Source organism: Marmota monax, unplaced genomic scaffold, assembly GCF_021218885.2.
Source record: "Marmota monax isolate L192 unplaced genomic scaffold, Marmota_monax_Labrador192_F-V1.1 WCK01_AAM20220418_F8-fsc00017, whole genome shotgun sequence".
NCBI classification, from domain to species: Eukaryota; Metazoa; Chordata; class Mammalia; order Rodentia; family Sciuridae; genus Marmota; species Marmota monax.
The window spans coordinates 5,183,352-5,210,351 of NW_026695241.1; the positions used below are offsets into that span (position 1 = coordinate 5,183,352).

The 27,000-nt window shown below is 34.4% G+C and overlaps 1 protein-coding gene across 6 annotated transcripts in view; it reads left to right on the forward strand.

Moving 5' to 3' along the window:
- The window catches only part of Tc2n (tandem C2 domains, nuclear), a 40,580-nt gene extending 30,573 nt beyond the window's left edge, over positions 1-10,007 (forward strand). For all 6 annotated transcript variants that reach the window (XM_046440638.2, XM_046440639.2, XM_046440641.2 and 3 more), the window contains 3 exons: positions 1,366-1,480; positions 3,557-3,756; positions 5,829-10,007. In XM_046440638.2, the coding sequence (XP_046296594.1) occupies positions 1,366-1,480; positions 3,557-3,756; positions 5,829-5,939 (426 nt within the window). In that variant the 3' untranslated portion in view covers positions 5,940-10,007. The remainder of the gene's footprint in view (positions 1-1,365; positions 1,481-3,556; positions 3,757-5,828) is intronic.
- Positions 10,008-27,000: the final 16,993 nt, after the last annotated feature.

Below are 27,000 nucleotides of genomic sequence, written 5' to 3' on the forward strand. Positions count from 1 at the left end.
TAATTATGGGTGCAAAACCATAATGAAAAAAGAATTGATGAAAAAAGTTTAATCATGGTTATCTTTGTGTTTTGTAAACAATAAATGATTATAGTTTTTTAATGTATTAATTTAAATGCCAAGGGCAGAAACAACTTTTTTTTAATCAACAAAGACTTTATTTTATATACGGCTATCCAGTTAGTTATGCAAAAAGAGTTGTTAATCAGTTCTCACTTAGAGTAAACATGAAAAGCAATAAATTCGCTTATTTAAAAAGTCAGCATTGTTGCCAGATTGAATAGTTTTATTCTCATTTTAGAGTTTTTTGAGAGAAATTAACCTGAACTCAAGTTTCTACTTTTTAAACAATTCACTTTTTACTCTCTTTCTTGATTTCTCATGGCATGACAGTTATAAAACACAACATCATGTTTTAAGAAAAGACCCAAGCTTGAGGTGATGTCATGTGCGTAGAAAGGTTTTTTTGTTCCCCCCTCAATGAGTGATTAAGGAATACTGGACAGTTACCAAATATGTAAACCTTTTTGTCAAGTATCATTCAACTGTTCTGTAACTTTACTGGAATCACTTCTAGTAAGTCTGTAAATGTTGTATTCTTATTCCCATTCTTGTTCTTTTCAATACATGAACAGTGATCTTTTTGAGTCTGGACAACTTCATGTTTCTCTTTTACTTTTCACTCCAAGTACCTTGGAATCCAGATGAGTAGGATTTGTGTTGTATTTCACAGACAAATCACCAGCTTTCTTTTCCTGTTGGTAAGCAGTACTGACGAGCATATTTTAATCCACCTCCCCACCTGTTGTTTTCATCTTAAAGTTTGCCTCAGTTTTTTTTTTTTAAAAACCTTTTCCTTATTATATACAGCCTTATCACTGATTAGCTTCCTTCTTGCCAGCTTCCTTTGGCTTGTTTCCATTCAGGATAGATATGCAACTCTGGATCCATAAATCTGTTTATTACATCAATCCTTTGTCTTCTGATTTTTATAGCATCTACTCTGAATTCTAAAATTAGGAAACTCAATTGACTACATTTAATTATTTTAAAAGTGCATTCCTTCCTGTTGGTTTATTTCACTGGCAGTTTTTCTGTTAATATTGCCTAGGAATTTAATTTGTTTTTAAGTTGAATTGTCTTTTAGTATTACTGATATTGAAATCCAGTATATAGGTATACAGACTTTCAGAATTGATGCAAATGAATGCCTTATATTTACAGAATCTATGACATTTATCTTCTTATCTTATAACTAATGGCTTTGAGCGTCAATAGAAAGCAAAGCTTTCAAAAACTGTAACTATTTTTGAAATATTTCCAAACTTTATTATTGAATACTGAATGATACTTTTTGATATACAGGTTTGCCATGCAGAACTTGAATTGGGGACTTGTTTTCAAGCAGTAAATAGCAGGATTCAGCTTCAAATTCTTGAGGCACAGTATCTTCCAAGCTCATCAACACCTCTGACTTTAAGTAAGTGTATCGGTGTTCAAAGTACATCAAATGCAGAGAGATTACAATTCAATAAGAATGAAGAGACCAGTAGAGTGATGTCTTTCCTTTGCTGGATGCACAATCAGGACTTGTGATACTTTCATTGGCTAGGCCTAGTAACTTGGCCACCCCTAGAACTGAAGGTTTGAGGTCAGCCCTATCTCCCAGGCTAAGAGGAAGGTAGAATTGATCCTTTTTAGCATGAAAGAAGGGAATTAACTATCTGGGAGCAAGCAAAGCAATAAATGTCCACTGTAACAATGAATGTCCACTGTAGAAAGGATAAAAATAAATGAAACTGAACATTCAGTTCAAGAAGCTACAAAAACAAAAAATTCAAGGAAAGAAGTAAGCTGAGGTTGAAGTTATAAAATGTAGAGACAACAGCAGATAACACAATCAATAAAACTAAACTTTTTTTCTTTGAAAGGACCATTAAAACAGGCAAATCTGTAGCAGGTTGGATAAAGCAGAAAAATAGACAAAACATGAATGATATTCTGAATCAAGAAAAGGATTTTTAAATTCAGAAGAGATTTGGTTATATATAAGGCAATACCAGGTGTAACAATACTAATTCATTTGTACATCTATATGAAATAAATGTCTTTCTAAGAAATTTACTCAAGAGGAAGAAATCTAAAAAGAATAGCCATGAAAAGGGAGAGAACTCTCTCTCATAAAAAGCACTAAGCTAAGATTATTTTACTGACAGATTTTACCAAACTTTCAAGGAACATCTGATTCCTTTTTTATATAAGCTATTCTAAAGCAAGAAAAAAAGATGGAAAAATAATTTTGTTAGCATATTCTTGATATCAAAACAGATTAGATAGCACATACATAAAATTAACTCTACACTAACATCACCTATGTAGATAGATAGAAAAATCCTAAAATAAAAGTAAGCAAATAGAGGGAAGGGAAGAATAGAAGTTTATTGAATTAGACAGAGGAATGAAAGGAAGGGGGAGGTGGGAATAGGAAAGACAGTAGAATGAATCAGACATAACTTTCCTATGTTCATACATGAATACATGATCAGTGTAACCCCACATCACATATAACCACAAGAATAGAATCCTAATTAGAATAAGCTATATTCCATATATGTATAATATGTCAAAATATACTCTGCTGTCATGTGTATCTAAAAAGAACAAATTTTTTAAAAAGTAAGCAAATAAAGTCCATCTTGGAATAGTGAGTCATAAGGACAACAGTGGAAATTTACAAATATAATATATTACATTAACAGGTGAACTCCCTAGATTAAAACTAATGATCTGTATTTTATAAATTTAATGCTCAGGTCTCTTGGTCCTCACTCTGAGACTCCCTTCCTGGGAGTTCCCTCATCCCCTTCTTGTTACCCTGCAATCCCAGCTCTATTATCTGATAACATGGCACATTCTGCTCTAGCCGTAAGCATGCTGTGCCAGTCAGACTAGGGCATATGCTGAGGTGAAAAGCTATATATAGTAAACCTGAATTTTAGTGCAGTTCCCATCTTTGAAAAGTTTCTTTCCTTCAGTTTTTTCCTGATTTTAATCAATGTTTATTTTTAATATTTCCCCAAAATTTGTAATTATAATCTATGGGAAACTTATTAGTTCATAAAAACTATTTTACCATTGTTGGAAGCTCTACATCTCAAACTTATTTAAAGAATAGATTGTTTTCTAGTGGGCATATGCTTTTGGAGTCTCAAGCAAAAAAATTTACCTATATAAAATTGTGAAATACATACCTCATCTGTCCAAAGAGTTGGTACCTCTCTTTTGTGTAATCCTTTTCAGTGTATACACCTTTGCTCCTCATTGTTATTTATGCCTATGATTCTACTTGTAAATGTCATTCAGAATGAAGATTAAATTTGTTTGAAGTTATAGTAGTTACTTGTAAAATGCAGTAAAGATTATAAAGTTACCAGAGATGTTTTCTTTTATCAAATAGTAGTAGCTCATTGAATATTTTTAAAATAGCTTATTTATATATTTACATTAAACATAATATATATCTTTATGTAGTATTTAATTAGAATTTGTTTCGTAGGTTTTTTTGTGAAGGTGGGAATGTTTAGCTCAGGAGAGTTGATTTATAAGAAGAAAACACGCTTACTGAAGGCCTCCAATGGAAGAGTAAAGTGGGGAGAGACTATGATTTTTCCACTTATACAGAATGAAAAGGAAATTGTTTTTCTCATTAAGCTTTATAGTCGAAGCTCTGTAAGAAGAAAACACTTTGTGGGCCAGGTTAGTAGGGGGATTTTATCTTTAATTTCTTCTGTGTATTTTTCTATGCATTTAAAGAGTGGTTAACAAAAGGAATATGGGATTAAACTAAAGTTAAATAGTGTAAGATTTCTTAGTATAAATTACAATTCAGTGTTGACACAAAAATCAAATCTCATCAGACTTATTTCTTTAATATAAGTAGTTGGAATTTCTGAGCAATCAGGCTTATCTTTAAGCCTTTTTCTCAGCTTTTCAACTTTAAAAACTAAGATCAGTTTTTTAACAAGAGAACTTCTTAATTATATTAGATTTGAATTCCTAGAAAACAATTTTAATGATGGTGGAGATATTTAGATAGTCAATACTAGTGTCTGGATTGTCTATTTTAAAATTCTTAGTAATCTGTATAGGACAATATAATACTGGCTTACTTGCCAACAATACAGGAACTTGTTTCCATTTATATTTTTTTTCCTTATTCTGAATGGATTAATGGTAGTTTTCTTTTTTTTTTACAATTATTTGAGCCACATTTAAATTACTGGTCTAAAAGCTTCCACTTCATAGTAAACTGTTATTAGTAGTGTATGTGTAGTCCTCAAATTATAAATATGATTTTTTAAAGATTGATATTAACTTTTTGACTCACTTTTTTATTTAATTTACCTAAAATGTTTATTTAAATGTAGTTTTGTTTCTGCATTTATTTGGAAAATAGCTTGAATTTGAAAATTTGTATAACTATATACTTTTGATAGCTGTGAGTCCTATGAAGTCAATTTAGTTAAAAGTTTTTCTGGGGCTGGGGATGTGGCTCAAGCGGTAGCATGCTCGCCTGGCATGCGCGAGGCGCTGGGTTCGATCCTCAGCACCACATAAAAATAAAAAATAAAGATGTTGTGTCCACCGAAAACTAAAAAATAAATATTAAAAAAATCCTCTCTCTCTCTCTCTAAAAAAAAAAAAAAGTTTTTCTGTATCATCAAACCTTAGCTATCATGTATGAATGGAATAGGATTCCGGAATGTTTTTGCTGGTTGTCTGCCTCCAACGGACTCTTGAGTGGCATTAGGTGTCACCATAATGGGATAAACAAATGCAGACTCAAGTTCTCCCACTCCTGTTTACCAACCAAAGCACTCTGATGTTACCTGTTTTATATGTTGGGGTTCTTTGAAAGATATTATTTGAAGGAAATTTTTTTCAGACCAAGAAAGAAAAGGAAAAATATTTGAAAATCAGTGAGTGATCTGCTCCAATCTCTTTACTCAGAGAAGTTAATTCCAAGGTTATAGCATTTGTTAGTGCTAGAGCCACGGTACAGATTTTAGATTCCTTGTCCACCTTGTCTTCATGATATAGCCATCGTGGTGTCTTAAATTTACATAATACTATATAACTTTCCCAGGTTTATTCACATACATAACCTAAACCCCATAATCGATAGACACTATGAAATTACTCTGGATCAAGAATGACTATTTATTAAATTTCAATTAAGTTTACAATTGTATTGAATAAAAAAGGTTTTTAAAAATACACATTCCTTATTAATTGAAATCATGATTAGCCTCAGTTTAATTCATCTTTATAAAGTTGTTTTTGAGTGATCAGGATCAATTTTAAGTTGAGCTCCTAGATTAATTGAGTAAGAAAGGAAAGTTGGAACTATTTGCGGGGAAATGATTTTACAAAACTCTCACCTTGAATTTTTTTTTAAATATTTATTTTTTAGTTGTAGTTGGACACAATACATTTATTTATTTATTTTTATGTAGTGCTAAGGATCAAACCCAGGCCTCACACATACTAGGCAAGTGCTCTACTACTGAGCCCCAGCCCCATCACCTTGAATTTTTAAATTGATTTAGTTTATATGAAATAGTCTTCAGAATGACTAAACAGTTTAAATGTTTTAGAATTTAAGTCTCAAACAGATAAATTAAATTTACTTTTGGGAAAATGGAAAGTTGTTTACTTCTAAATATGTAAACCAGACTTCAAATATTTTTATCAATAAGAGTAATAAACTGTTTTAACTCACTTGTCGTAATTGTGTCAAGTTAAATGATTGTACTGTTCCTTTACAGATTTGGATAAGTGAAGACAGTAATAGCACTGAAGCAGTGAACCAATGGAAAGAAACAATTGCAAATCCAGAAAAGGTTGTTACCAAGTGGCACAAGTTAAATCCATCCTGAAGACTTCACATATTAATTTGGTGAAGAAACAACTTGACATTCTTTTAGAAGACTTAGAATTTTAATTTGCTAAAAATTATAATAAATTTTATCAAATATCCAAAGTGAAGGAAATGCTTTAAAACAGTGCCAGAAGAGACAAAATAAAAGCGTAGTATTATTATGGCAGTTAAATGACTTATAAAGTCTATGAGAACATAAGCCATACATAGGAATTTATGTATTATGTTTTTTGCTTTTGTTTTTTAAGTTTTACCTAGATATTTAAAACCTACTATAACAAGCCCTGTTAGTACTACTAGACATTTAGATGACTATACCTTTGTTCCAGTGCTAGGCATTGTTGATTACATTTTTGTTCCACTGTTTACCTCTTCCTATATATTTTCTCTCAGCAAAAATGAATTGAACCATTTCAGTTGTTTTCTATATTTGGGGGAAGATAGTGCCCTGTGTTTATAATTTATTACCTATAAGGCATTACATTGCTATTTTGTAAACTACTTACTTCCAAGAAACTTCAGAAATAGAAAGTACATTTAGACTAGGATAAACAAAAACACCAAAAGATTGAAGTTTAATTGGAGGCCCAAAATTATACATATTTTGCTGTTTCTCACCATTAGATACTTTTGTCTTTGTTTTATTTGGAGTTAAAATAAGGTTATCATCCATATGGCCCATCCTAACTAGCAGAATGAATAAGTTTTAAATAGTAAATATTTTATGATAATCACTTCCTTGCTTTTAGTTTTTTAAGTACAAATTACTTGTTCTGTAATCTATAATGTTAGAGTATTTTGTCATGTTTTTTATAACTATACCTGATAACATTATAGACTCCAACGGAGTCTAAAATTTTCTATTGCAGGTTTCTTTCAGTTGCTTATTAGAACTCAGTATAAGGGGATAATTTCAGCATAGTTGTCCATATGAACTATGGCCAAAAGCAACAGCTTTTTGGAGAAACAAATAACCCTACTCCTAATTTAGCAAAATATGATTTTATTTTTGCTAGTAAGTAGACTATGTGCTCTGTGTTCTTTGTCTTCCATTTTTCTTTCTTTGTTCCAAACATGTCAAGAGATAGATGGTGATATTTTAGGCCAGAGGTATACCTTTCCATAACCTAAACATTCCCTTTTCATTCTAATTCCTGTGTTCTATGTATCTTATTAAAATTTCCCCAAATAAACACCTCGTTCTCTTGCCTAGATATTATCTCCACAAGCTGCAAAATGTATCAAGTTTATATGCCCTTTGCTTCTGTCCGGATTTTATGGTTCCAGTGGTGTGATAAGTATTCTCTGCCACTGTACATTTTGAAATAAAAATTTTAGATTTGTGAAAAATGGTATTTTAGATAGTACTCACGTTGACTTCTGGAAGAAATTACCCTGCGTGGTAGTATTTTGAATCTTTGAGACAAATGCAGCTAATTTTGATTTTGTCATTTGTTTGTTTTTTTTTTTTTTTTTGATAGGCTATTTTTAGAGTGGTTTTAGGTTCATAGCAAAATTGAAAAAAGAGGTACAGAGGTTTCCTATACAACCCTCTCCAGTACACAGACATACACAGATGAGGTACAACCTCTTTACCCTGTCAGCATCCTGCACCAGAATAATACATTCGTTGCAACTGATAAACTTACATTCATACCATTATCACCTAAAATCTATAATTTACATTAGGACTTCCTCCTGGTGTTTTACGTTTTGTAAATTTTAACAAGTGTATAATGACATGTATCATTAGAATCTTTTCAGAGTGGTTTCATTGCCCTAAAAATCCTCTGCAATGCAATATTTTAATAGCTATCAAAGAAATAAATGTGTTTATTGGCTTTTAGATAATAAATAACAGACTTTCTTGCTTTTAAAAAAAACTAGAATTTTATTTTAGCAATTTTCTGTGTTTTTAATTCCTAAATTTAATATATGTAGTCATGTACTTAACTCAATTTTTAATTATTTAATTGGTAGTATTTAAATATATGTATAATATATGATTTGAGGGAAAAATATGGTTTCTTGGTTTCTTAGGATCCCAAATAAATCATAAAAAGAAAACTTCATTTAAACAAACTTTCAGATAGGAAAGTATTGGTAGAACTAAGACCTCAGATATTCTAATTGGTATTAACTTAAACCTTCCAAAGGTGAAGAGATATTGAATATAGCTGAAATGCTCATTTGATTTCTTGAAGCTTTATGTAGAAATATAAACAGAAACATGCTCTTTCTTAAAAATTTAACCTTTTTAAATTTTGTATTTATTTGTTTATTATGTGGTGCTAAGGATTGAACCCAGTATCTCAGGCAAGTGCTCTACCACTGAGCTACAACTCCAGCCTAGAAATACCGTCTTTCTGTTAACAGCCTCTCATATTGTGAGAAAAACAATAGGAACTGGTAACAAAAAATGAGATACTGTGGAAAAATCACTTCCCTTTCTTTGCATTTGCTTAGGCTTTTCTTGACCTTTACCCAGCTATAATAAGGAAAAGGAAACCAAAATGATTCTGGGTGATCAAAGGGAACCATGGAAGGATTCATGTTGATAACTGATAATTTAAATGATATAACCCCTAAAATAGTATTTATTTATAAACTTTCACATTGACACAGTTAAGTAACTACAGCCCATGCATGTCAAAATATAGCATCAATACTTGACTTTTAGTTTTGATGATTTTTTAAGCAGAACTTATTGAAAAATGACCAAGAAAGTATGTCAGTTCAAACTCTTAATCAGACTGTTAAGAAACCTGTGGGATTTTGAACATATGTAATTGGTCTGAAAATAACCTAAAGTGAAGTTCTGTTTGAATGTAGTTACATGAATTTTTTGATACCAATGTACTACACAGCCTAGTGAAAACACTTTCCTACCAAAAATTTTCATTGTTTGTTTAATTAAATATTTGCTTATTTATGAAGGATTTTCAATTTTTCATTAAATTTTAACTTTTCGTACCATGGGAATAAGGGGTATTGCACTCAGAAGCACCTAACTACTGAGCCATGTCCCCAGCCCTTTTTATATTTTATTTAGAGCAGGGTCTCACTGAGGCTGACTTTAAACTTGCAATCCTCCTTCCTTAGCTTCCTGAGCTGCTGGGATGACAGGCATGTGCCACTGTGCCCAGCTCAGGAATGGGTATTTCAAAATTATACATCTTTATTAGATATTTGAACTTTTGTTTGGTGTTTCTTCAGGTATACTAAGAAAGGTGCCAGATAAAATATCTGTGTATCTAGTGGTTTTTGAGGAGATTTTCTGATGTTCTTGTTGTATAAATGTAATTCTTGTTAAGAATTAAAATTTCAAATTCTTTCATTTCTAGGTTAAGCGCTTAGTTGTGAAAGAATTATGAAAAAAGGGCCCATGTAAAATACCATCTCCATTTTGAAATAAAGATAGATATTAAGGGAGTTAATGTAGCCCTCAAAAACTATATTTTATTTTTTAAGTGGCAACTTCTCTGAAGATAAATCCTGCCTATATTTTTAGTAATTTCTTTATAGAAAAAAATTTAGCTTGTTTTCCTGATTTTACAATTTTTTCGATTTCTAAAAAGAAACATCTTTAAAAACATTGATCACAGTCTACATTAAATCATAGGATTCTGACAATGGCAGTAGGTATCTAAAAAGGAAGTTTTATATTATATGTCTTCTTGGATGGCAAGAAGGTTGCCAGTTCCATTCTGAGCTAAATCACTGAAGGAGATATGTCTTTAAATGATGGTGATATTTGTTCTGTATTGTTTTTCATATTCTTATCCTGTGGAATTTGTTTCTGGGTCATCCATCATCCTTTAGTTTCTGGGGGAAGAAAATAGATAAAAAATGTCTGCTCTTTATGGTAAGGCTGGATTTATTTTAGCAGAAATAAATTTGACTGGCTGTGGCTCTAAATTGACATTCAGTTTGATATCTGAGTCTTTACTCTTTATTGATTACATAGTATATGGAGTCTTGATCACGAAACAACTACATTTTTAATGAGCAATAAGCTATTTTGTATAATATATAAATATTAAATAATAAATGCTATAAGCCATCATTGTTTATTTTGAGATTTTTATTTTAGTGGGGGAAATTAAACTATACAAAGCTGTGTTATAGTATAAAATAGGATTTGAGGCATGGATAAAATGCTTTGGAGGCTCAAATAAAGTAAGAATTAAATGTAGCTTAAGGAATCAGGAAAAATTTGTTAAATCCCTGACCTGAAACACACAAAACAAGCAGATTGGTAGCACTATTATTCTTGATCACTGACCTTACCTACCTAACAATCTTACTTCATTTCTTTTGTCAACTGACTCACTGAAAAAAAAAAAAAAATTCTTAACTTCCTTCCACTTACTATCCTCTAACCTACCTGCTTTTTTCTTTACTCTTAATAGAAGATCCTCATCTGTCACTGGGACTACAGGCATGTGCCACCCACCCGGATCAAAAATCTTATTTCTTGATGTCAAAGAAAATAACATTGAATTCCTTCAGTTACCTACTGCCTTATTTATAAGTTTTTTACCCATATCCGACTTCTTCCTCTTCTTCTTCTTATGTTAAAAAGCAATTCCTTCCTTGTAAATTCTGAATCCAATCATTTTGGCCTTTTTTGAACACTGATTCCATTTATTAAACACATGTTCTATTCTCTGAGCCTTTGTTGCTGGATTCTTTGTATCATTATTCAAACCCTGGTGCATGATTATCTCAAAATTGCTTGTTGATATGTTTGATGGAAAGGACCCTATAGACCTAATATTGGTGGTTAGATTACTATATTGACAAAGGAAACTGGAAATTTGCAATTGACTAAATGTTTATGTTTTCCCACCCCAAATTCATATGTTGAAATCCTGACACCCCCCCCCCAAGATGATGGTATTAGATCATTTGGGTGGAGCCCTCACAAATGGGATTAGTACCCTTATTACAAGAGAGCTGAAAGTGATCCCTTGCCCCTCTGTCAGGCTGTGAGGAAGCAGCCTCCACCAGTCTGTGAGAACCTCGATGTTAAAATTCCAGCCTCCGAAATTGGGAGGAATAAATGTTTGTTGTTAACGAGCTACTCCATTTATGTTATTTTGTTAGATCAGCTCATATTAAGACAAAAACATTACATAAAGCAGGAAATGGTGTATCATGTCTTTCTAAGACTCCAGAGTTCCCTATGTATAGCCAGTGAAGATTCCTCCTAATAGCAGAAACTCATTTTTTATTCTCAAAGGAATTTTTATTCGTCCTTCACTTTCCTACCACCTAGCTACTCCCGTGTCTACTTGTTCAATAAGTGTTACTGGTAGAAAATAGTCTCAACAAATCCTGAGTAATTACTGAGAATTTTAGTGTAATTAACTCTATGAATAAGAGGGTTGGTTTCTAAGCATGGCATCTATTAGGGCTCTTAGGTTTCAGGCTTCTTTGTGATGTATTTCTTTCTTTTAAAAAATTATTGAATGGTCTACCCTGATCTATATTTTGGTTCATCCCATAGATAACTTCTAACTGCTCTGTCCCCAGCCTGTCTCTTCAGTCTTCTGTCCTGGCCACTCCACTAAAACTCATGAAGTCTTAACAAATGCCCTAGCTATTTTTCTTTATTACTCCTCAGCTTTCTGAACAATAGATCTCTCCTGCCTTGAAACTATCTCTTCCCTTAACTTTCACATCATTATGCTCTGCTTATTTTCTTAGCACCTAACTCATCCTTCTCTATCGGCTCATTTTCAAGAACGACCTTTGAAAACTGGAAGTGCTTTAGGACTTATCCCTAGGCCATCTTCTCACTGTAAATTCTCTCTGGTCAACCTTATTCATTTTCATGACTTCAAATGCTATCTGTTGGCCAAAGGCAGTCAAATTTTTATCTCTACCCAAATTTGGTGGGAATTCCACTGTCATATAGCTAATGTGAACATCTTTTCTTGAACGTGTTCTAAGCCAAACTTTTTATTCACATTCCTTCACAAAATTGGTCTTCTCTTTTCCCCTTCTAAGTAAAAGGTACTATCATGTACCTGGTTGGTCATCCCAGAATCCTAAGAGTCACCTTATCAGTGAAAAAAAACTGTATTCTTGCAATACTTCTGACACTAAATGTGTGGTTTTCCCACACCAAGGAATTTTTCACTTCTCTGTGGATACCAACTGGGTGTCCTATAATTTAGCTCAATTGTGACATTACCCAGAATTACCATAGACACCACAGGTTAAGGATTTGTTTTCATCAGAATCAGCCTACTTCATGTGCTAATCACAAATGGTGGGTCCACTGGTTACCTACCACGTATATCTAACTTGGCTACCAATTGCAGCTTCCTATGATCCCTCCTTAGGTTTGATAATTGTTTGAATGGTTCACAGAACTCAGAGAAATGCTTTACATGCCAGTTTATTTTAAAGGGTCTGACTCAGGAATAGTCATAGAAGAGATGCATGGGGCAAGATATATGGTAAGAATGTGGAATTTATTTGCCTCTTCTGGGAGCACCACCCTCCTAACACCTCACGGTTAACACCAACTCAGAAGTTCCCTGAACCCTCCCAGGCTTTTGTGAAAACTTCATTATGTAGAAATGATTGATTAGTAATTGGCAATTGGTGATTGAACTCAATCTGTAGTCCTGCTCCTCTCCCCAGAAGTCAGGAGGTGAACCTGGAAGTACCAAACCTCTAAGTTGTGGTTAATTTCCCTGGCAACCAGCCCCAATCTCTAGACACCTTCTAAAAGTCACTTCATTAGGGAGATTGAGAATAGTGAGTTGGAGGAAGGATTCATATTCAGTTGCTCCATGGCTTGGGATTCACGCAGTGGGAGTACAGCTTCTCAGCGAGGTGGGTGAAAGAATTCACTGACATTCAATATTGGGTAGTCAGAGCATAGAACAAAGAACAAGAATACACTTGAGCCCAGACAGTAGCAGCCACAGCAGTGGCACTGCTTCACCACAGAGGGAAACCACCACAGAGAAACAACAGACAAGTTTGGCCTGAGAAAACCTGTAGAACAGAAAAGCAACCTGAACTTAGCAGACCCAGAGGCTGCACAACAAACTGGTGCTTGGAAAGTGTTCTCTTTTTCAACTGGTAAACACAGAGCTGAGGTGGGAGCCATTTTGAGGAGGCCACATTGTGGCTTGTTGCTGTCATAGCTCAGGAGATTGCCACACTGTCCCAGAGAGCTCCTATTGTGTGGCCTAGAGTTTACCCAACAGAATGTGAGTGAAATGGGCACAAAGAAGATAGTACCCAAGGGGACTGAAATCAGAAATATGGAGGGGAGTGCAACTTGCTTTTCCCACTAAAAATTTATAGGGACAGATTCTGGCGGCTCGTGTGACCAGGGTCAAAAAACTGAACAGACAAGTGTGAATACACTCAGGGACTAAACCTGGAAGGCAATATTCTTGGGCAGTGGCATGTGTGAAACCTGTTGGGGGTTGGTTCCCCTGCCCCAGTGAGTAAAATTCCTAGGAGTCTCCTGAGATCTAGACTCCCAGCTGAGATTGGCACTCTAGGAGTATGTCCATCTAATGCCTCCAGAACTGATACTGCCCACCAAAGCCCCTAAGGCTTGATTAGACCTAAGCCCTAGTCACTGAACTTCCCTCTTCAACCCTGCAGCAGCGCCACTCTGGGAGTGCATTGTCAAAACTCCAATTGAAGTTAGTTCCCTTCCTTCTACCTTAAACTGGTGAGAAGGGAAGCAAAGAGCTATTTCATTTTTTTTCTTTTTAATATTTATTTTTTATTTGTACACAATACATTTATTTTGTTTATTTATTTTTATGTGGTGTTGAGGATTGAATCCAGGACCTTGCACATGCTAAGAGAGCGCTCTACCGCTGAGCCACAACCCCAGCCGCCACCCCCACCAACCCTGCAGAGAGCTATTTCCACCAGTTTTAGTTTTAGGCCACTACAGCCATCAGCTCAGTGAGCAACAGAAAAAGAGGAGGAAATTAGCACCCCTCAGCCCTTGTTTTCTGTCTCTTGGTACATAGCCCAAGAAAAAATGGAAAGAAGGAAGTTGGGCAGAAGCAGTGACTATCCATCCTTGTTGACAGATTTGACCACCTCAGTGGAGATAGTTCTTTAATTTTTTCATTAAGAATCTTTGTTCATAGCTAGGCGTGGTGACACATGCCTGTAATCATAGCAGTCTGGGAGGCTAAGGCAGGAGGATTGCAGATTCAAAGCCAGCCTCAGCAATTTAGAGAGGCTATAAGCAATGTAGTGAGAACCTGTCTCAAAATTTAAAAATAAAAAAGGACTAGGGATGGGGCTCAGTAGTTAAATACTCACTGTGTTTAATCCCTGGTACCAAAAAAAAAAAAGGAGTCTTTTTTCCTGTGTGTGTGTGTGTGTGTGTGTGTATTATGTAGTTTCTTATCATTTTTAGCATCTTAAAATATTTTCCTTGTCTTTTGAGAGTTAGGCTTTTTTGTTTGTTTGCATGTTTCTCTTTATCTCTTTTCTTCTCCTAACAGCAAAATTCTCTTGTTCTCTCTCCTTTTAGTTTGCTTTTTTCCTTTTCTTTTTTTCCTCCTCCTTTATGGCCACCACTTGCTACATCTCTTCTGCATTACTCACATTTTTTTTCCTTTCCTATCCTATTTTATTTTTTTTCCTATCCCATTTTAATGAACTGCATTTTTACCATCTTTTAGAATTATTTGGTTTATATAACGCCTGCTTCCACCATTCATGTTTTTGCAGTTATTACTACTGTGGATGGCATAGTTGACACCCACTGTTTAATGCCAGATCTAGTTCACATCTGTATTGTTTTTGCTTTGGACAATTGTTGACACCGAACATTCTTGTTTTTGTGGTAATTAGTGTTGAGGATATTAGTATAGTAGGCACCTGGTATTTTTTTTTTAATGCTGTATTGGTTTGTTATAGTTGTCGCTGTTGTTTTCCCCTTTTCTGTGAGGTGCTGCAAATTTATAGGGACACTAAAAATTCACAGGTTAAAGACTCTGTTGCTGAACTAAACCCAGTCAAGGGACAGCTCACCTTGATCCACACACAAATTAACCACATTCAAACTTCAGCAATACACAAAGAAGAGACAAAACCCCCAGCTTATAGGTCCCAGGAAGGAATGACTGGAGAAGTCCTTAGGCCCCACTCATGGACACCCACTCTGCAACAAAAACAGAATCAGCACAAAGGCTAAGCATCTCAATCTCTATCTCGTAATCTTCAACCAGAGAAGGTTATGTCTTAAAAAGGCTCACAAGTAAGAGTGGAAGAGAAACACATCCCAGCATGTATATAAAACCCAACACAGTAATATAAGAAATATGAAATATAAAATTCATAATTTACTATCAACTGACTGCAAAGATATTGAAGTAGATGAAATACCAGATAAATAATTCAGAAGGATGACTATAAAAATGATCAATGAATTCCAAGAGAACACTGAAAAACAACTGAATGAATTAAGGGAGTCATTACAGGATACAAATGAGAAATTCAGTAAGGAAATATTGAAAAAGAACCAAACAAAAATCTTGGAAATGCAAGGTATAATAAGTCAAATAAAATATTCAGTTCAAAGTCTGTCCACTATAGTAGTCCATGCTGAAGATGAAATCTCAGAGCTAGAAGACAGAGTGGCCAGCTTCGAACATTCAAACAGTATTAAAGAAAAGAAAATAAGTAACCGTGACCAGACTGTATAAGAACTCTGGGAAAACATTGAGAACAAAGTTTAAAATCATTGAAATTGAAGAGGATAGTGAGCTACAGGCTAATATCATGGATAAATTCTTCAGAGAAATAATATAAGAAAAAATTTCAAAAATGAGAATGGAATTCAGACAGGAGACATTCAGAACCCCAAATGGACAAGATTTTGAAAGAATCTCTCCATGTCATAATTAAATGGCCTAACATACAGAACAAGGATAGAATTTTAAAAGCCTCAAGAGAAAAATTTCAGGTCACATTTAGGGTCAGAATTACTTTGATTTCAGAGCACAAACTCTAAAATTCAAGAGGACTTGGAATTATGTGTCCCAAGCCATGAAATATCTGTCAAACAAGACTTCTATATCCAGCAAAGGTATTCTTCAAATTCAAGGAGAAATAAAAACCTTTCCAGATAAGCAGAAACTAAGAATTCATGAATTCTAAGCTAGCACTACAGAAGATACTTAATACTTTACACAGAAGAAATAAAAAATAAAACCCAGAGCTCACAATTAGCTAAATCTCACTTGAGAAGAAGCTAAGCAAATGAGAAACAGAACCAAATTAAACATTAGAAATAAATCAAAATGGCAGGAATTAATAGATAACCCTATAATAACATTGAATGTAAATGGTCTCAACTTTCCAATTAAAAGTCATAAGCTGGGGAGCTGGGGTTGTGGCTCAGCAGTTGAGTTTGCTTGCCTTGCATGCATGGGGCAGTGGGTTCAATCCTCAGTACCACACAAAAAAATAAACATAAGATATTGTGTCCATCTATAACTAAAAATTTTTTCTAAAAAGTCATAGGCTGGCAGAATGGATTAAAAAACAAAAACCAACTCTGTTTGTAAGAAACTTATGGGCAAGTTGAAATTGATATAACATAAAAATAGAACCCTCAAACAAGCAGGAGTTACTAATTCCATATCTGACAAAGCAGACTGCAAGCCAAAATTAGAAGAAACAAGAAAGGTAATTTCATACTGTAAAGGAAACAATCCAACAGGAATGTGTAACAATAATAAACATCTATGCCCCAATTGGTGCAACTAATTACATAGAACAGGTACTACTTGATTTAAAGCCTCAGATAGACCCCAGTACAATGATACTGGCTGATTTCTACATGGCTCTTCCACCAACAGATAGGTCTTCTAGACATAAAACACAATAAAGATTCTTCAGACCTAAACAAATATTGTAAAGTAAATGATCTTAACAGACAACTGTAGAAGATTTCATTCAACAACAACTGAATACATTTTCTTTTCAGCTGTTCATGGAACAGTCTCCAAAATAGATTAGGTCTATTTTTAGGTCACAAAGCAACTATTAGCAAATACAAAAAAAAACCACCAAAAAAACCCAAAGTTTATATAATTCTTTGCATCTTTTTGGATCATAATAGTTTGAAATTAGAAATCAAAACCCAAAAAAAGCCTAAGGAATATTATAAACACATGGAGATTGAACATAACACTTTTGAATGATGAATGAATGAATGGTAGAGGAAATCAGGGAAACTTTTTAAATTCTTAGAATCCAATGAGAATAGTGATTCAACGTATCAGAAGCTCCAGGACACTATGAAAGCTATTATAAGTTTATATCTATGAGCCCCTACGTAAGAAAACCAGATCCCAAATAGCCTAATGATATATCTCAAGGCCCTTGAAAATCAAGAGCAAAACCAATAAAAGGAAGGAAATAATTACAGTCAGAGCCAAAATCAATGGAATTGAGAATTAAAAAATAGAAAGGATTAATGAAAATTTTAAATGTTGTCTTTTTTTAAAAACAAGATTGAGAAGCACTTAGTTAAACTAACCAAAATAAAAAGAAAAGACCCAAATTAATAAAATTAGATAGATGGATAAGGAGAAATTGCCACAGACATCACAAAAATTCAGAGGATCATTAGGATTTATTTTGAAAACATTCTCCAATAAATTGGAAAAACTAGAAGAAATACATACATTTCTAGACACATATGACCTGCCAAAATTGAATCAAGAGGACATAGAAAACCTAAACAGACCAGTAACTTAACAATAAGAAGCAGCAATAAAAAGCCTTCCAACAAAATTGCATGGAAATGGAAGGAGACCCTCAGAGTTATACAAAAGTACATACAAGAGGAAGTGAGGGGAAAGGGAAAAATAATACAAGGGGGGACAAATGAATGCCAGTAGAGGGGGCAGAGAGAGAAAAGGGGAGGGGAGGGGAGGGGAGGGGGGATAGTAGAGGATAGGAAAGGCAGCAGAACACAACAGACACTAGTATGGCAATATGTAAATCAATGGATGTGTAACTGATGTAATTCTGCAATCTGTATATGGGGTAAAAATGGGAGCTCATAACCCACTTGAATCAAAATGTGAAATATGATATATCAAGAACTATGTAATGTTTTGAACAGCCAACAATAAAAAATTAAAAAAAAAAAAGCCTTCCAACAAAGAAAAGTCCAGAACCAGATGGATTCTCAGCTAAATTCTGCAAGATCTTTAAAAAAGATTAATGCCAATGCCTCTTAAATCATTCCATGAAATAGAAAGAGATGGAACACTTCTAAATTCATTCTGTGAAGCCAGTATCACCCTCATACCAAAACCAGTTAAGGATACATCAAGGAAAGAAAAGTACAGACCAATATCCCTGATGAACTTAGATGCAAAAATCCTTAATAAAATATTAGCAAATCATATTCAACAATGTATTAAGAAGATGCACAACATGACCAAGTTGGTTTTATCCCAGGGACACAATGATGGTTTAATATGCAAATCAATAAATGTAACTCAGCACAAAAATTGTGTGGTTAATAAATGCAGAGAAGACTTTCAACAAGATTCAGCACCCATTTATGATAAGAACACTGAAGAAATGATGAATAGAAAGAACCTAACAACATAATGAAGGATGGATATATATATATATATATATATATATATATATATATATATATATATATATATATATCAAATCCAACATCATAGTAAATGGGGAAAAACTGAAAGCATTTCCTTTAAAATCCAGAACAAGACAATAATGTCCATTCTTAATAATCCTATAAAATATAATGGAGAAATTTTACAGAGCAATTAGGTTAGGCAAAAGAAAGATAGAAATTGAATAAAAATATAAAAGAAAGAATTCAATTATCATTGTTGGCAGATGATATGATCCTATACTTAGAATATCCAAAAAGGTCCCCTAGAAGACTGCAAGAACTAATAAATAAATTCAACAAAGTAGCAGGTTACAAAAGCAACATACAAAATCAGCAGCTTTTATATATACCAATAACTTTTCTGCTAAGAAAGAAAAATAAAACAATTCTATACACATTAGCCTCAAAAAGAAAAAAACACTTAGGAATAAATCTAACTAAGGAGGTGGAAGACTCCTACAATAAAAACCAAAGACCATGAAGAAAGAAATTGAAGACGCCACAAGAAAGTGGAAAGATCTCCCATGTTCACAGATAGGCAGAATTAATATTGTTAAAATGGCCAGATTTCCAAAAGGAATATACAGATTCAACACAATTCTCATCAAAGTATCTATGATATCCTTAACAAAACTTAAAAAAAAAAAAATGCCAGTTGTGGTGGTACATGCCTGAAATCCCAGACACTTGGGAGGCTGAGGAAGGAGGATCTCAAGTTTGAAGCCATGTTTGGTAACTTAGAGAGACCCTAAGCAACTTAGCAAGATACTGTCTGGGGAAAAAAAAAATTTTTTTTAAGGACTGGGGATGTGGTACATTGGTTAAGTGCCCCTGGGTTCAATCCCTGGTTTGATTTTTTTTTAAGTCCCAAAGTTCATTTGGAAGAATAAAAGACCCAAAATAACCAAACAATTCTAACCCAAAAAACAATGCTGGAGGCATCACAATACCTGACTTCAAACTATACTACAGAGCTACTGTAACAAAAATTTTCAACATGAAAACAGATACATGGATAGATGGTACAGAATAGAAGACATAGCTGGGCATGGTGGCACAAACCTATAATCCAAGCAACTCAGGAAGTTTAGGCAGGAGGATCACAAGGTAGAGGCCAGCCTCAGTAACCTAGTGAAACCCTGTCTTAAAATTTAAAAATAAAGGTGGGGATGTAGCTCAGTAGTAAAGCATCCTAGTACAGGCCTGGTGTTATAGCTCAGTGGTAGAATGCTTGCTTAGCATATGTGAGGCACTGGGTTCAATCCTCAGCACCACATATAAATAAATAAAAGTATTGTGTCTGTCTACAACTAAAAAAAATTTTTTTTAAATTCCCCAGTACAAAGTTAGCCAATCCCCCCAAAAAAACAATGCCAAATGTTTTCTCTGATACAAAGAGGCTGACTCATAGTGGGGTAGGGAGGGGGAGCATGGGAGGAATAGATGAACTCTAGATAGGGCAGAGGGGTGGAAGGGAAAGGGAGCGGGGGCAGGGGATTTGCAAGGATGGGGGAATATGATAGACATCATTATCCAACATATATGTATGAAGACGTGAATTGGTATCAACAAACTTTATATATAACCAGAGATATGAAACATTGTGCTGTATGCATGTAATAAGAATTGTAATGCATTCTGCTGTCATTTTTTTAAAAAAATCAATAAAAAATTAAAAAAAATAGGAGAGACAGAGACAAACCCACACAGATATAGTCATTTGATCCTTAACAAAGGTGCCAAAAGCACATTGGAGAAAAAAAAATAGGCTTTTTAATAATTAATGCTGGGATAATTGGTTATCCATATGTAGAACGCTAGATCCTTACCTCCCACCCTCACCCTGCACAAAAATCAACTCAAAATGGATCAAAGTCCTAGTAATTAGACCAGACACCCTGCAACTCCTAGAAGAAAATTTAGGGTCAACACTCCAAAATATAGGCAGAGGCAATGACTTTCTTAATAAGATCCTTATACCTGCTGGGGTGCAGTGGCAGTAATCCCAGTGGCTTGGGAGGCTGAGGCAGGAGGATGACAAGTTCAAAGCCAGCTCAGCAAAAGCAAGGCACTAAGCAACTCAGTGAGACCCTGTCTCTAAATAAAGTACAAATTAGGGCTGTGGCTCAGTGTTTGAGAGCCCCTAAATTCAATCCCCAATACACCACCACCACCACCACCACCACTCCCCCCAAAAAAACTCCTGCAGCTCAGGAAACAATGCCAAGAATTAACAAATGGGATGGTATCAAATTTCTTCATGTCATATTTTTTTAAATATTTTTAGTTTAGATGGGACACATATCTTTATTTTGTTTATTTAGTTTTATGTGGTCCTGGGGACTGAACCCAGGGCCTCATACGTGCTAGGCAATGTTCTACCACTGAGCTACAGCCACAGCCCCTTCATATCATATCTTGGAACCCCTCTCCCTAGTCTCTGGTACTCAGTCACCCTCCTTGGAAATATACATGCTTAATAGATCTTGAGTCCACCCTCTTCTCCATCTCCACCATACCTCCCCAGCCGAAGGCAACAGTATCTCCCACCTGGAAACTCTACTCTCCCCATAATTGGTCTTCCTGCCTCCTTTTGGTTCCCATCCAGTCCATTCTCCACCCAATAATCAAAGATATATTTCTTAAATGTAAATCTTAGTTCCCACTGTTCTTAGTATGAATTCTAAAATTCTTAATAGGGTTAGCAGAACCTTTGTTGGGTAGGAAAATTTTTCTTCCACAAAAGGGTACCTTTGAATTAAACTGACAAATGGTAGATTAACAGGAGAAATGGCACATAATTTTTATTAATTGTTACATGCATGGGATTTCACACACAAAAAAACCCTAATTAGTTGTGGGTTATATACCTTTTTAAAAAAGAAAGGAAGTCAAAATTCAAGGGATGAAAAACTGAAGTGACTAAGAAATGTATGGGGAACTAATGGAAGATAAATGTTATTGCAGTTGGCCTGTTTATGCCAACTCATTTTTATGTCAATGCTCCTTCTCTGGTGGTAAGTCACTGGTCTTCCTGGTGGTCGGGGTGGGGATGACAAATTTATAAAGGGTAATTTATGCCATTTTTAAGCTGAAAAGGGGAGCACAGAGAATTCTGCCTACAACTATTGATTCTCAGTTACCTTCAGCTTAAAATATTCCTTATGCCAAAGTGTCATATTGTAGGGGTGACACATACTGATCCCCTTCTTGCATTGTAAAAAAAAATGATTGCATTACTAAAATGGGTTTTTCAAAAATGATGTCAGATGTGGACATGGAATAACACCACCAAGAAGCACATGAAAGTGAAAAAGATATATTGTACTCATAGGTCCCAGGAGAGGGAGACATATAGACCAGATGGAAGGAATGCCCAGGAATCAGGCTCAAACTAGGAGGTGGGGAGCAGAGAGGTGGGATTGAAGAAGAATTGATAGGCAAATGCCTTTCCTGGAGGTCAGGATAGAGTTCACAGGCAAAAGGCATGATGGGATTTCATTAGTGTAAATGAATGTCACTAGGTCACTGGATGGTGAAAAAGGAGACCTGTGACAGGGACCGGCCTTATCACACTGGTGGCATTGGTTGCCTGGGCCTGGTGTTCACAGCTGTGGGGGTGTTGAGGCATTAAGAAAATAAGAAGTTTAAAAAATTATAGTACCCCTGAATAATTTTAGCCTTGCCCCCTGTTCCAGCCTCATCTTGAACTATTCTTTCTATACCCACTGATCTTCCTTCACCTGTTGAACACAATACAGACCTAGCTTCCTTGGGATCTTCATGCAGGCTGTTTTATGTTGTATGGAATAGTTTTCTCTCTTCCCTTGGCTAAATTCTGCTAATTTTTTAGGAGCCAACTTGAGTATGTTCCCCAGAAAAGTATTTTTCAGCTTCTCAAAAAATATTTGATCCTATTTTCTATATACTTTATCACTTTCCTTTATAACTTTTTATCACAATTGTGGCTGAATACTTACTTGCAAAACTTTAATGTCTCACACTGCATTTCCATGAAAGCAGGGTCTTATTTATTGTTGGATTCCTGAACCCAGCATAGTACCTGTTCCATAAGAGGTACTTAGTCAATATTTATTCATTGATTCATTTAATTGGGATATTAGGGATATATAACAGTGAATAAACAAAAAAAATTGAATGAACACATTGAGTCAGATTTATGTCTCTTTTAATAAAGTAGGTAAAGGCTGATACCTTCTTGAAAGAGATAATGTTCAATTATACATTATTACTATATTTACTTTTAAGATTAATTGGTACATTACTTATAAAGAAGAGAAGGATTATTACCCTATGCGCATATATCATTACATGACCTGTGTAACTCAACATCACGTACAACCAGATGAATGAGAAGTTATACTCCATTTATGTATGATGTGTCAAAATGTATTCTACTGTAATGTCTAACTATAGTTAGAACAAATTTTTTAAAAAAGGAAAATAGAAGAGAAATCCAATAGCTTTGTATCTCTTTAGCACAAACTATCAAGGCTTAGCAAAAAAATAATTTCTGATAGTCTGAAGTGTTTATGACACATTATTATGACACATAAGAGTGAATATGTATAGTAAATTTATATTTTCCTAATACTATATACTTTTTACATGATGTGCCTTGTTACATTGTGATAACTGGTCATAATTCAGATTTTGCATAAAGGAATATATAAATAGTAGGTTGCTGAAGTATCAGATTTTACCTAATTATTACATTAGCAGCTTAATATGTAAAATTACAAAGCACATTTTGTTTAAAATGCTTATTTATTTTTCAGGGAGTAAATTAAGATTGATTCCTATACAAAATACTTAGATTGTGTCCAGCTTTGAAAACTTCCTTTAAGATGTAAATAACCTACTTAAGTTTAAGGAACCCTAAATAAGCAGATAGTTATTTACCGTTCTAAACAGGATTCACAAGATTTATATAGGCAAGAAATGAAAAACAGAGGTTGGTAAGATGACAGTTCTATTCTTGGAGGGACAGAATGAGAACTTGGAGAACTTTCCTGATATAATTTTAAGAAAGAGATTCAAGGAAGAGGTTGCAAGAGAAGCAAGCCTATAATCCTATGTACACCTTAGTACTAAGGATAATTTTTCTCTTCCTCTCCTTATCTGGAAGACAGATAATGAGTCCAGAGATACAGAAGATGAGGAGGATTGTTGAGTAATGTTGTCTTAACTCATATTGAAAAAGAAACCCTTTAAGAATAGATTGGCAACCAGAAAGGGGCTGTAAGAGGAAGATAGTTTATGGACAACAGTTAAGGATGAAGACGTAGGAAGTAAGAGTGCATATGTATAGTAAATTTATATTTTCCTAATACTATATACTTTTTACATGATGTGCCTTGTACATTGTGATAACTGGTCATAATTCAGATTTTGTATAAAGGAATATATAAACACTTCTTGGAGCTGGGGTGTGGCTCAGTGGTAGAACGCTTGCCTAGCATGTATGGGCACTGGGTTCAATTCTCAGCACCCCATATAAATAAATGAAAAAAATAAAGGCCCATATGTCTAAAAAAAACTTTTTTAACACACACACACACACACACAAAAACTTTTTATACTTTTTCTTTCTCCCCTCTCCCTTATCCTTCCTTCCTGCCCTCCTTCCTCCCTTATTCCCATCTACATTTTTGCCAAACCTCTTACTCAGTTTTTGCTTTCTTCAATGAGAACCACTTTGGCCCACGGTTTTAAAAAAAGAAAAGAAAAGAACAACACACACAAAAAAAAACCCTTAAGAATCCTGTTATATATGCCCATCTATCTAGGACATAGGGATATTTATTCAACAAATATTTATGGTAGCTACCCTTTGCCACATAGTTCCAAGTACAAGGAATACAGCACTAAACAAAATATACCAAAAATTCTCCCCTCATAAAACTCATATTTTAGTGAATATATCAAAGCACACAATATTTCCAAATAAAACCTGGTAGATTGAGTGCAATGAATGAGCAAATAGAAGCTCAGAAAATCTGTTTCTAGTCTTTCCTTCCATGTGGCTGTTTAATATCTCATCTTTATAATTTAATCCCCTCTGAGCTTACATAAAATATTCATGTTAATAACATTAATGGGTTATAGCTGAGGTTTTTTTTTTTCAAGAAAGTATACATTTAATGATTATTTTCCTTGAGTTACTCTGAGCTAAAACATGAAATACCTAAGAGATTGTTTGGAAAGAATCACTTCAGAATTCTTAACTTAGGGATATATTGTGATTATTTTAGGAACATCTCACATGCAGGTCAGTTTTTATCTAGGTTACTTGTGTGTTTGAGTTGTGCTAGCTTTAAAAGATGATAGAGATGAGGTTGATTTTATTAAATGTTATTTTATTTTTATTGATGTTAAACCAAAAAGAAAAATAATATCTTTGAGTTCTACAAACCAGAGAGAGTATTTTTATTTATTTTTTGTTTTTAGAATATGTAAGAAGAAAGTGAAAATAAGTTCAGCTTTCTATATTTACTTCTTGTGTACGTGCACACACCTGGGCACACAAAACAAATTCCCTTTTTATTGTAGGATCAGAAAAACAACATCTGTTTTCTTGAAAGTGAGAGGAATAAATGATTAACAGGATTGGCCCAGTGATGGAAACATTATGACAGATTTAATCAGTCAAATTTGTTTCTTTTCTTAGTCCAGAAAAATACTAAGCTTGAGAAATAACAAAAGGGAAAAGCTTTCCCTTTCCTAGTCCAGAAGAAAGTTGCAGAAAGAACAAAATGGTAAATTGTTTGGAATGATATGTTTGGTTTTTGGATTTGATTATATGTGGTTCAGAAGGATGGGTCTGCTCATTGTGTATAGCATTATCCCTCTGCTATGTAGTTAGTAAATAACAAATGCCTTAAGGGCTGAGAGCGTTTAAAAAAAGAAAAAAAATTTCCTTCTAGTTTCACCTGGGGCATATAAATAAAATAGTAGTTCTTGGCCTTCCCCCCACCCCCTGACAAACTTGAAGAGTGTGACACACTACCATAATTAATAGTGAGTCACAGTGGCAACAATTTTTACCTAGGTTGTGAATCTTGAAAATAGTTCCTTAGGCTACCCCTTTAAGAATTATGGAAGTAGGTAGAGCATGGTGAAATTCATACACATTTCTTAGGGTGGTTTATACATTAAAATACAATTTATTCTTTGACTTTCCTTATTTTTCCTTTTTAATATTATTTCCTCAACATTTCCATGCCCTAGAGTGAGGGAAATGAATTAGGCATATTTATTTTATTTTAAAAACAAAATGTTAGAAGATGTTAATCTTTGGAGTTTTAGACCACATTTGGAAAACATTGGCTTAATAACTATTTGTTTTTAGGGTAGAAATAATAATTCTTTGCAGAATCTTGTGTGATTGCTGCTGTTAGCCGCAAGACAGTAGGTAAGCTTGACTATGTTTGAGAATGGAGGTGAAAATAACTTGGAGAGACCAAGACTACCCAGGACACTTCACCCAAGCTAAGACCCTGAAGGCAGTCTGAGCCCAGTTGCAAGGCTTGAATTTTAATTTTATTAGGACACTAATAAATTAAAGGGATTGGCTCAGCTATCAAAACTTTCCAAAGCCCTATGTATAAACTACGATACCAGTTTACTAATTTATGAACAGAAGATAGTCCCCTCCAATGACAGAGAGATTTATGTGTACCTTCACAATGCCTCTGTTTTGTGTCAGGGCAGGCATAAAATTGAATCCTAGAAGCTAGGTAACTGGAGAGCATGAAATCAAAGCAAAGGGAGGAGGATTGGAGACGGAAGCATTATCTAGGCTGTGGTGTGGCCAGTAACAATCTGCCCCAAGCAGAAGCCTGCTGAACAGCCTTCCCTTGAGATGCCCATATTTAGTGACTTTCTCCTGGAGAGTATAAGACTCATTGTATTTCATCTCTTTCCTTTTTGTTATATTTCATTCTTACCATCTCCACCTGTTTAGAGTCTTAGGCTAGGCAAGTTATTGTTTAATTGATGAAATTTCAGCTTGCTATATAATATATAATTACACTTTATAAGGTTTCCCAAACATTAACCCAGGTTACCTTTTTTTTTTTTTCCAGGGAGTTACGAGGGATTGAGCTCAAAGGCACTCACCCATTAAGCCACATCCCCAGCCTCATTTTGTATTTTATTTAGAGATAGGGTCTCACTGAGTTGTTCAGTGCCTCAATTTTGCTGAGGTTGGCTTTGAACTCACAATCCCTCTTCCTCAGCCTCCCAAGCTGCTGAGTCAGGTCACCTTTAATGTAGTTTGGGAAATTATCTCCAGTCTCTGGTAATAAATAACTATTATCAATATAATAGTTACAATGATAATAAATAAAACTATTAC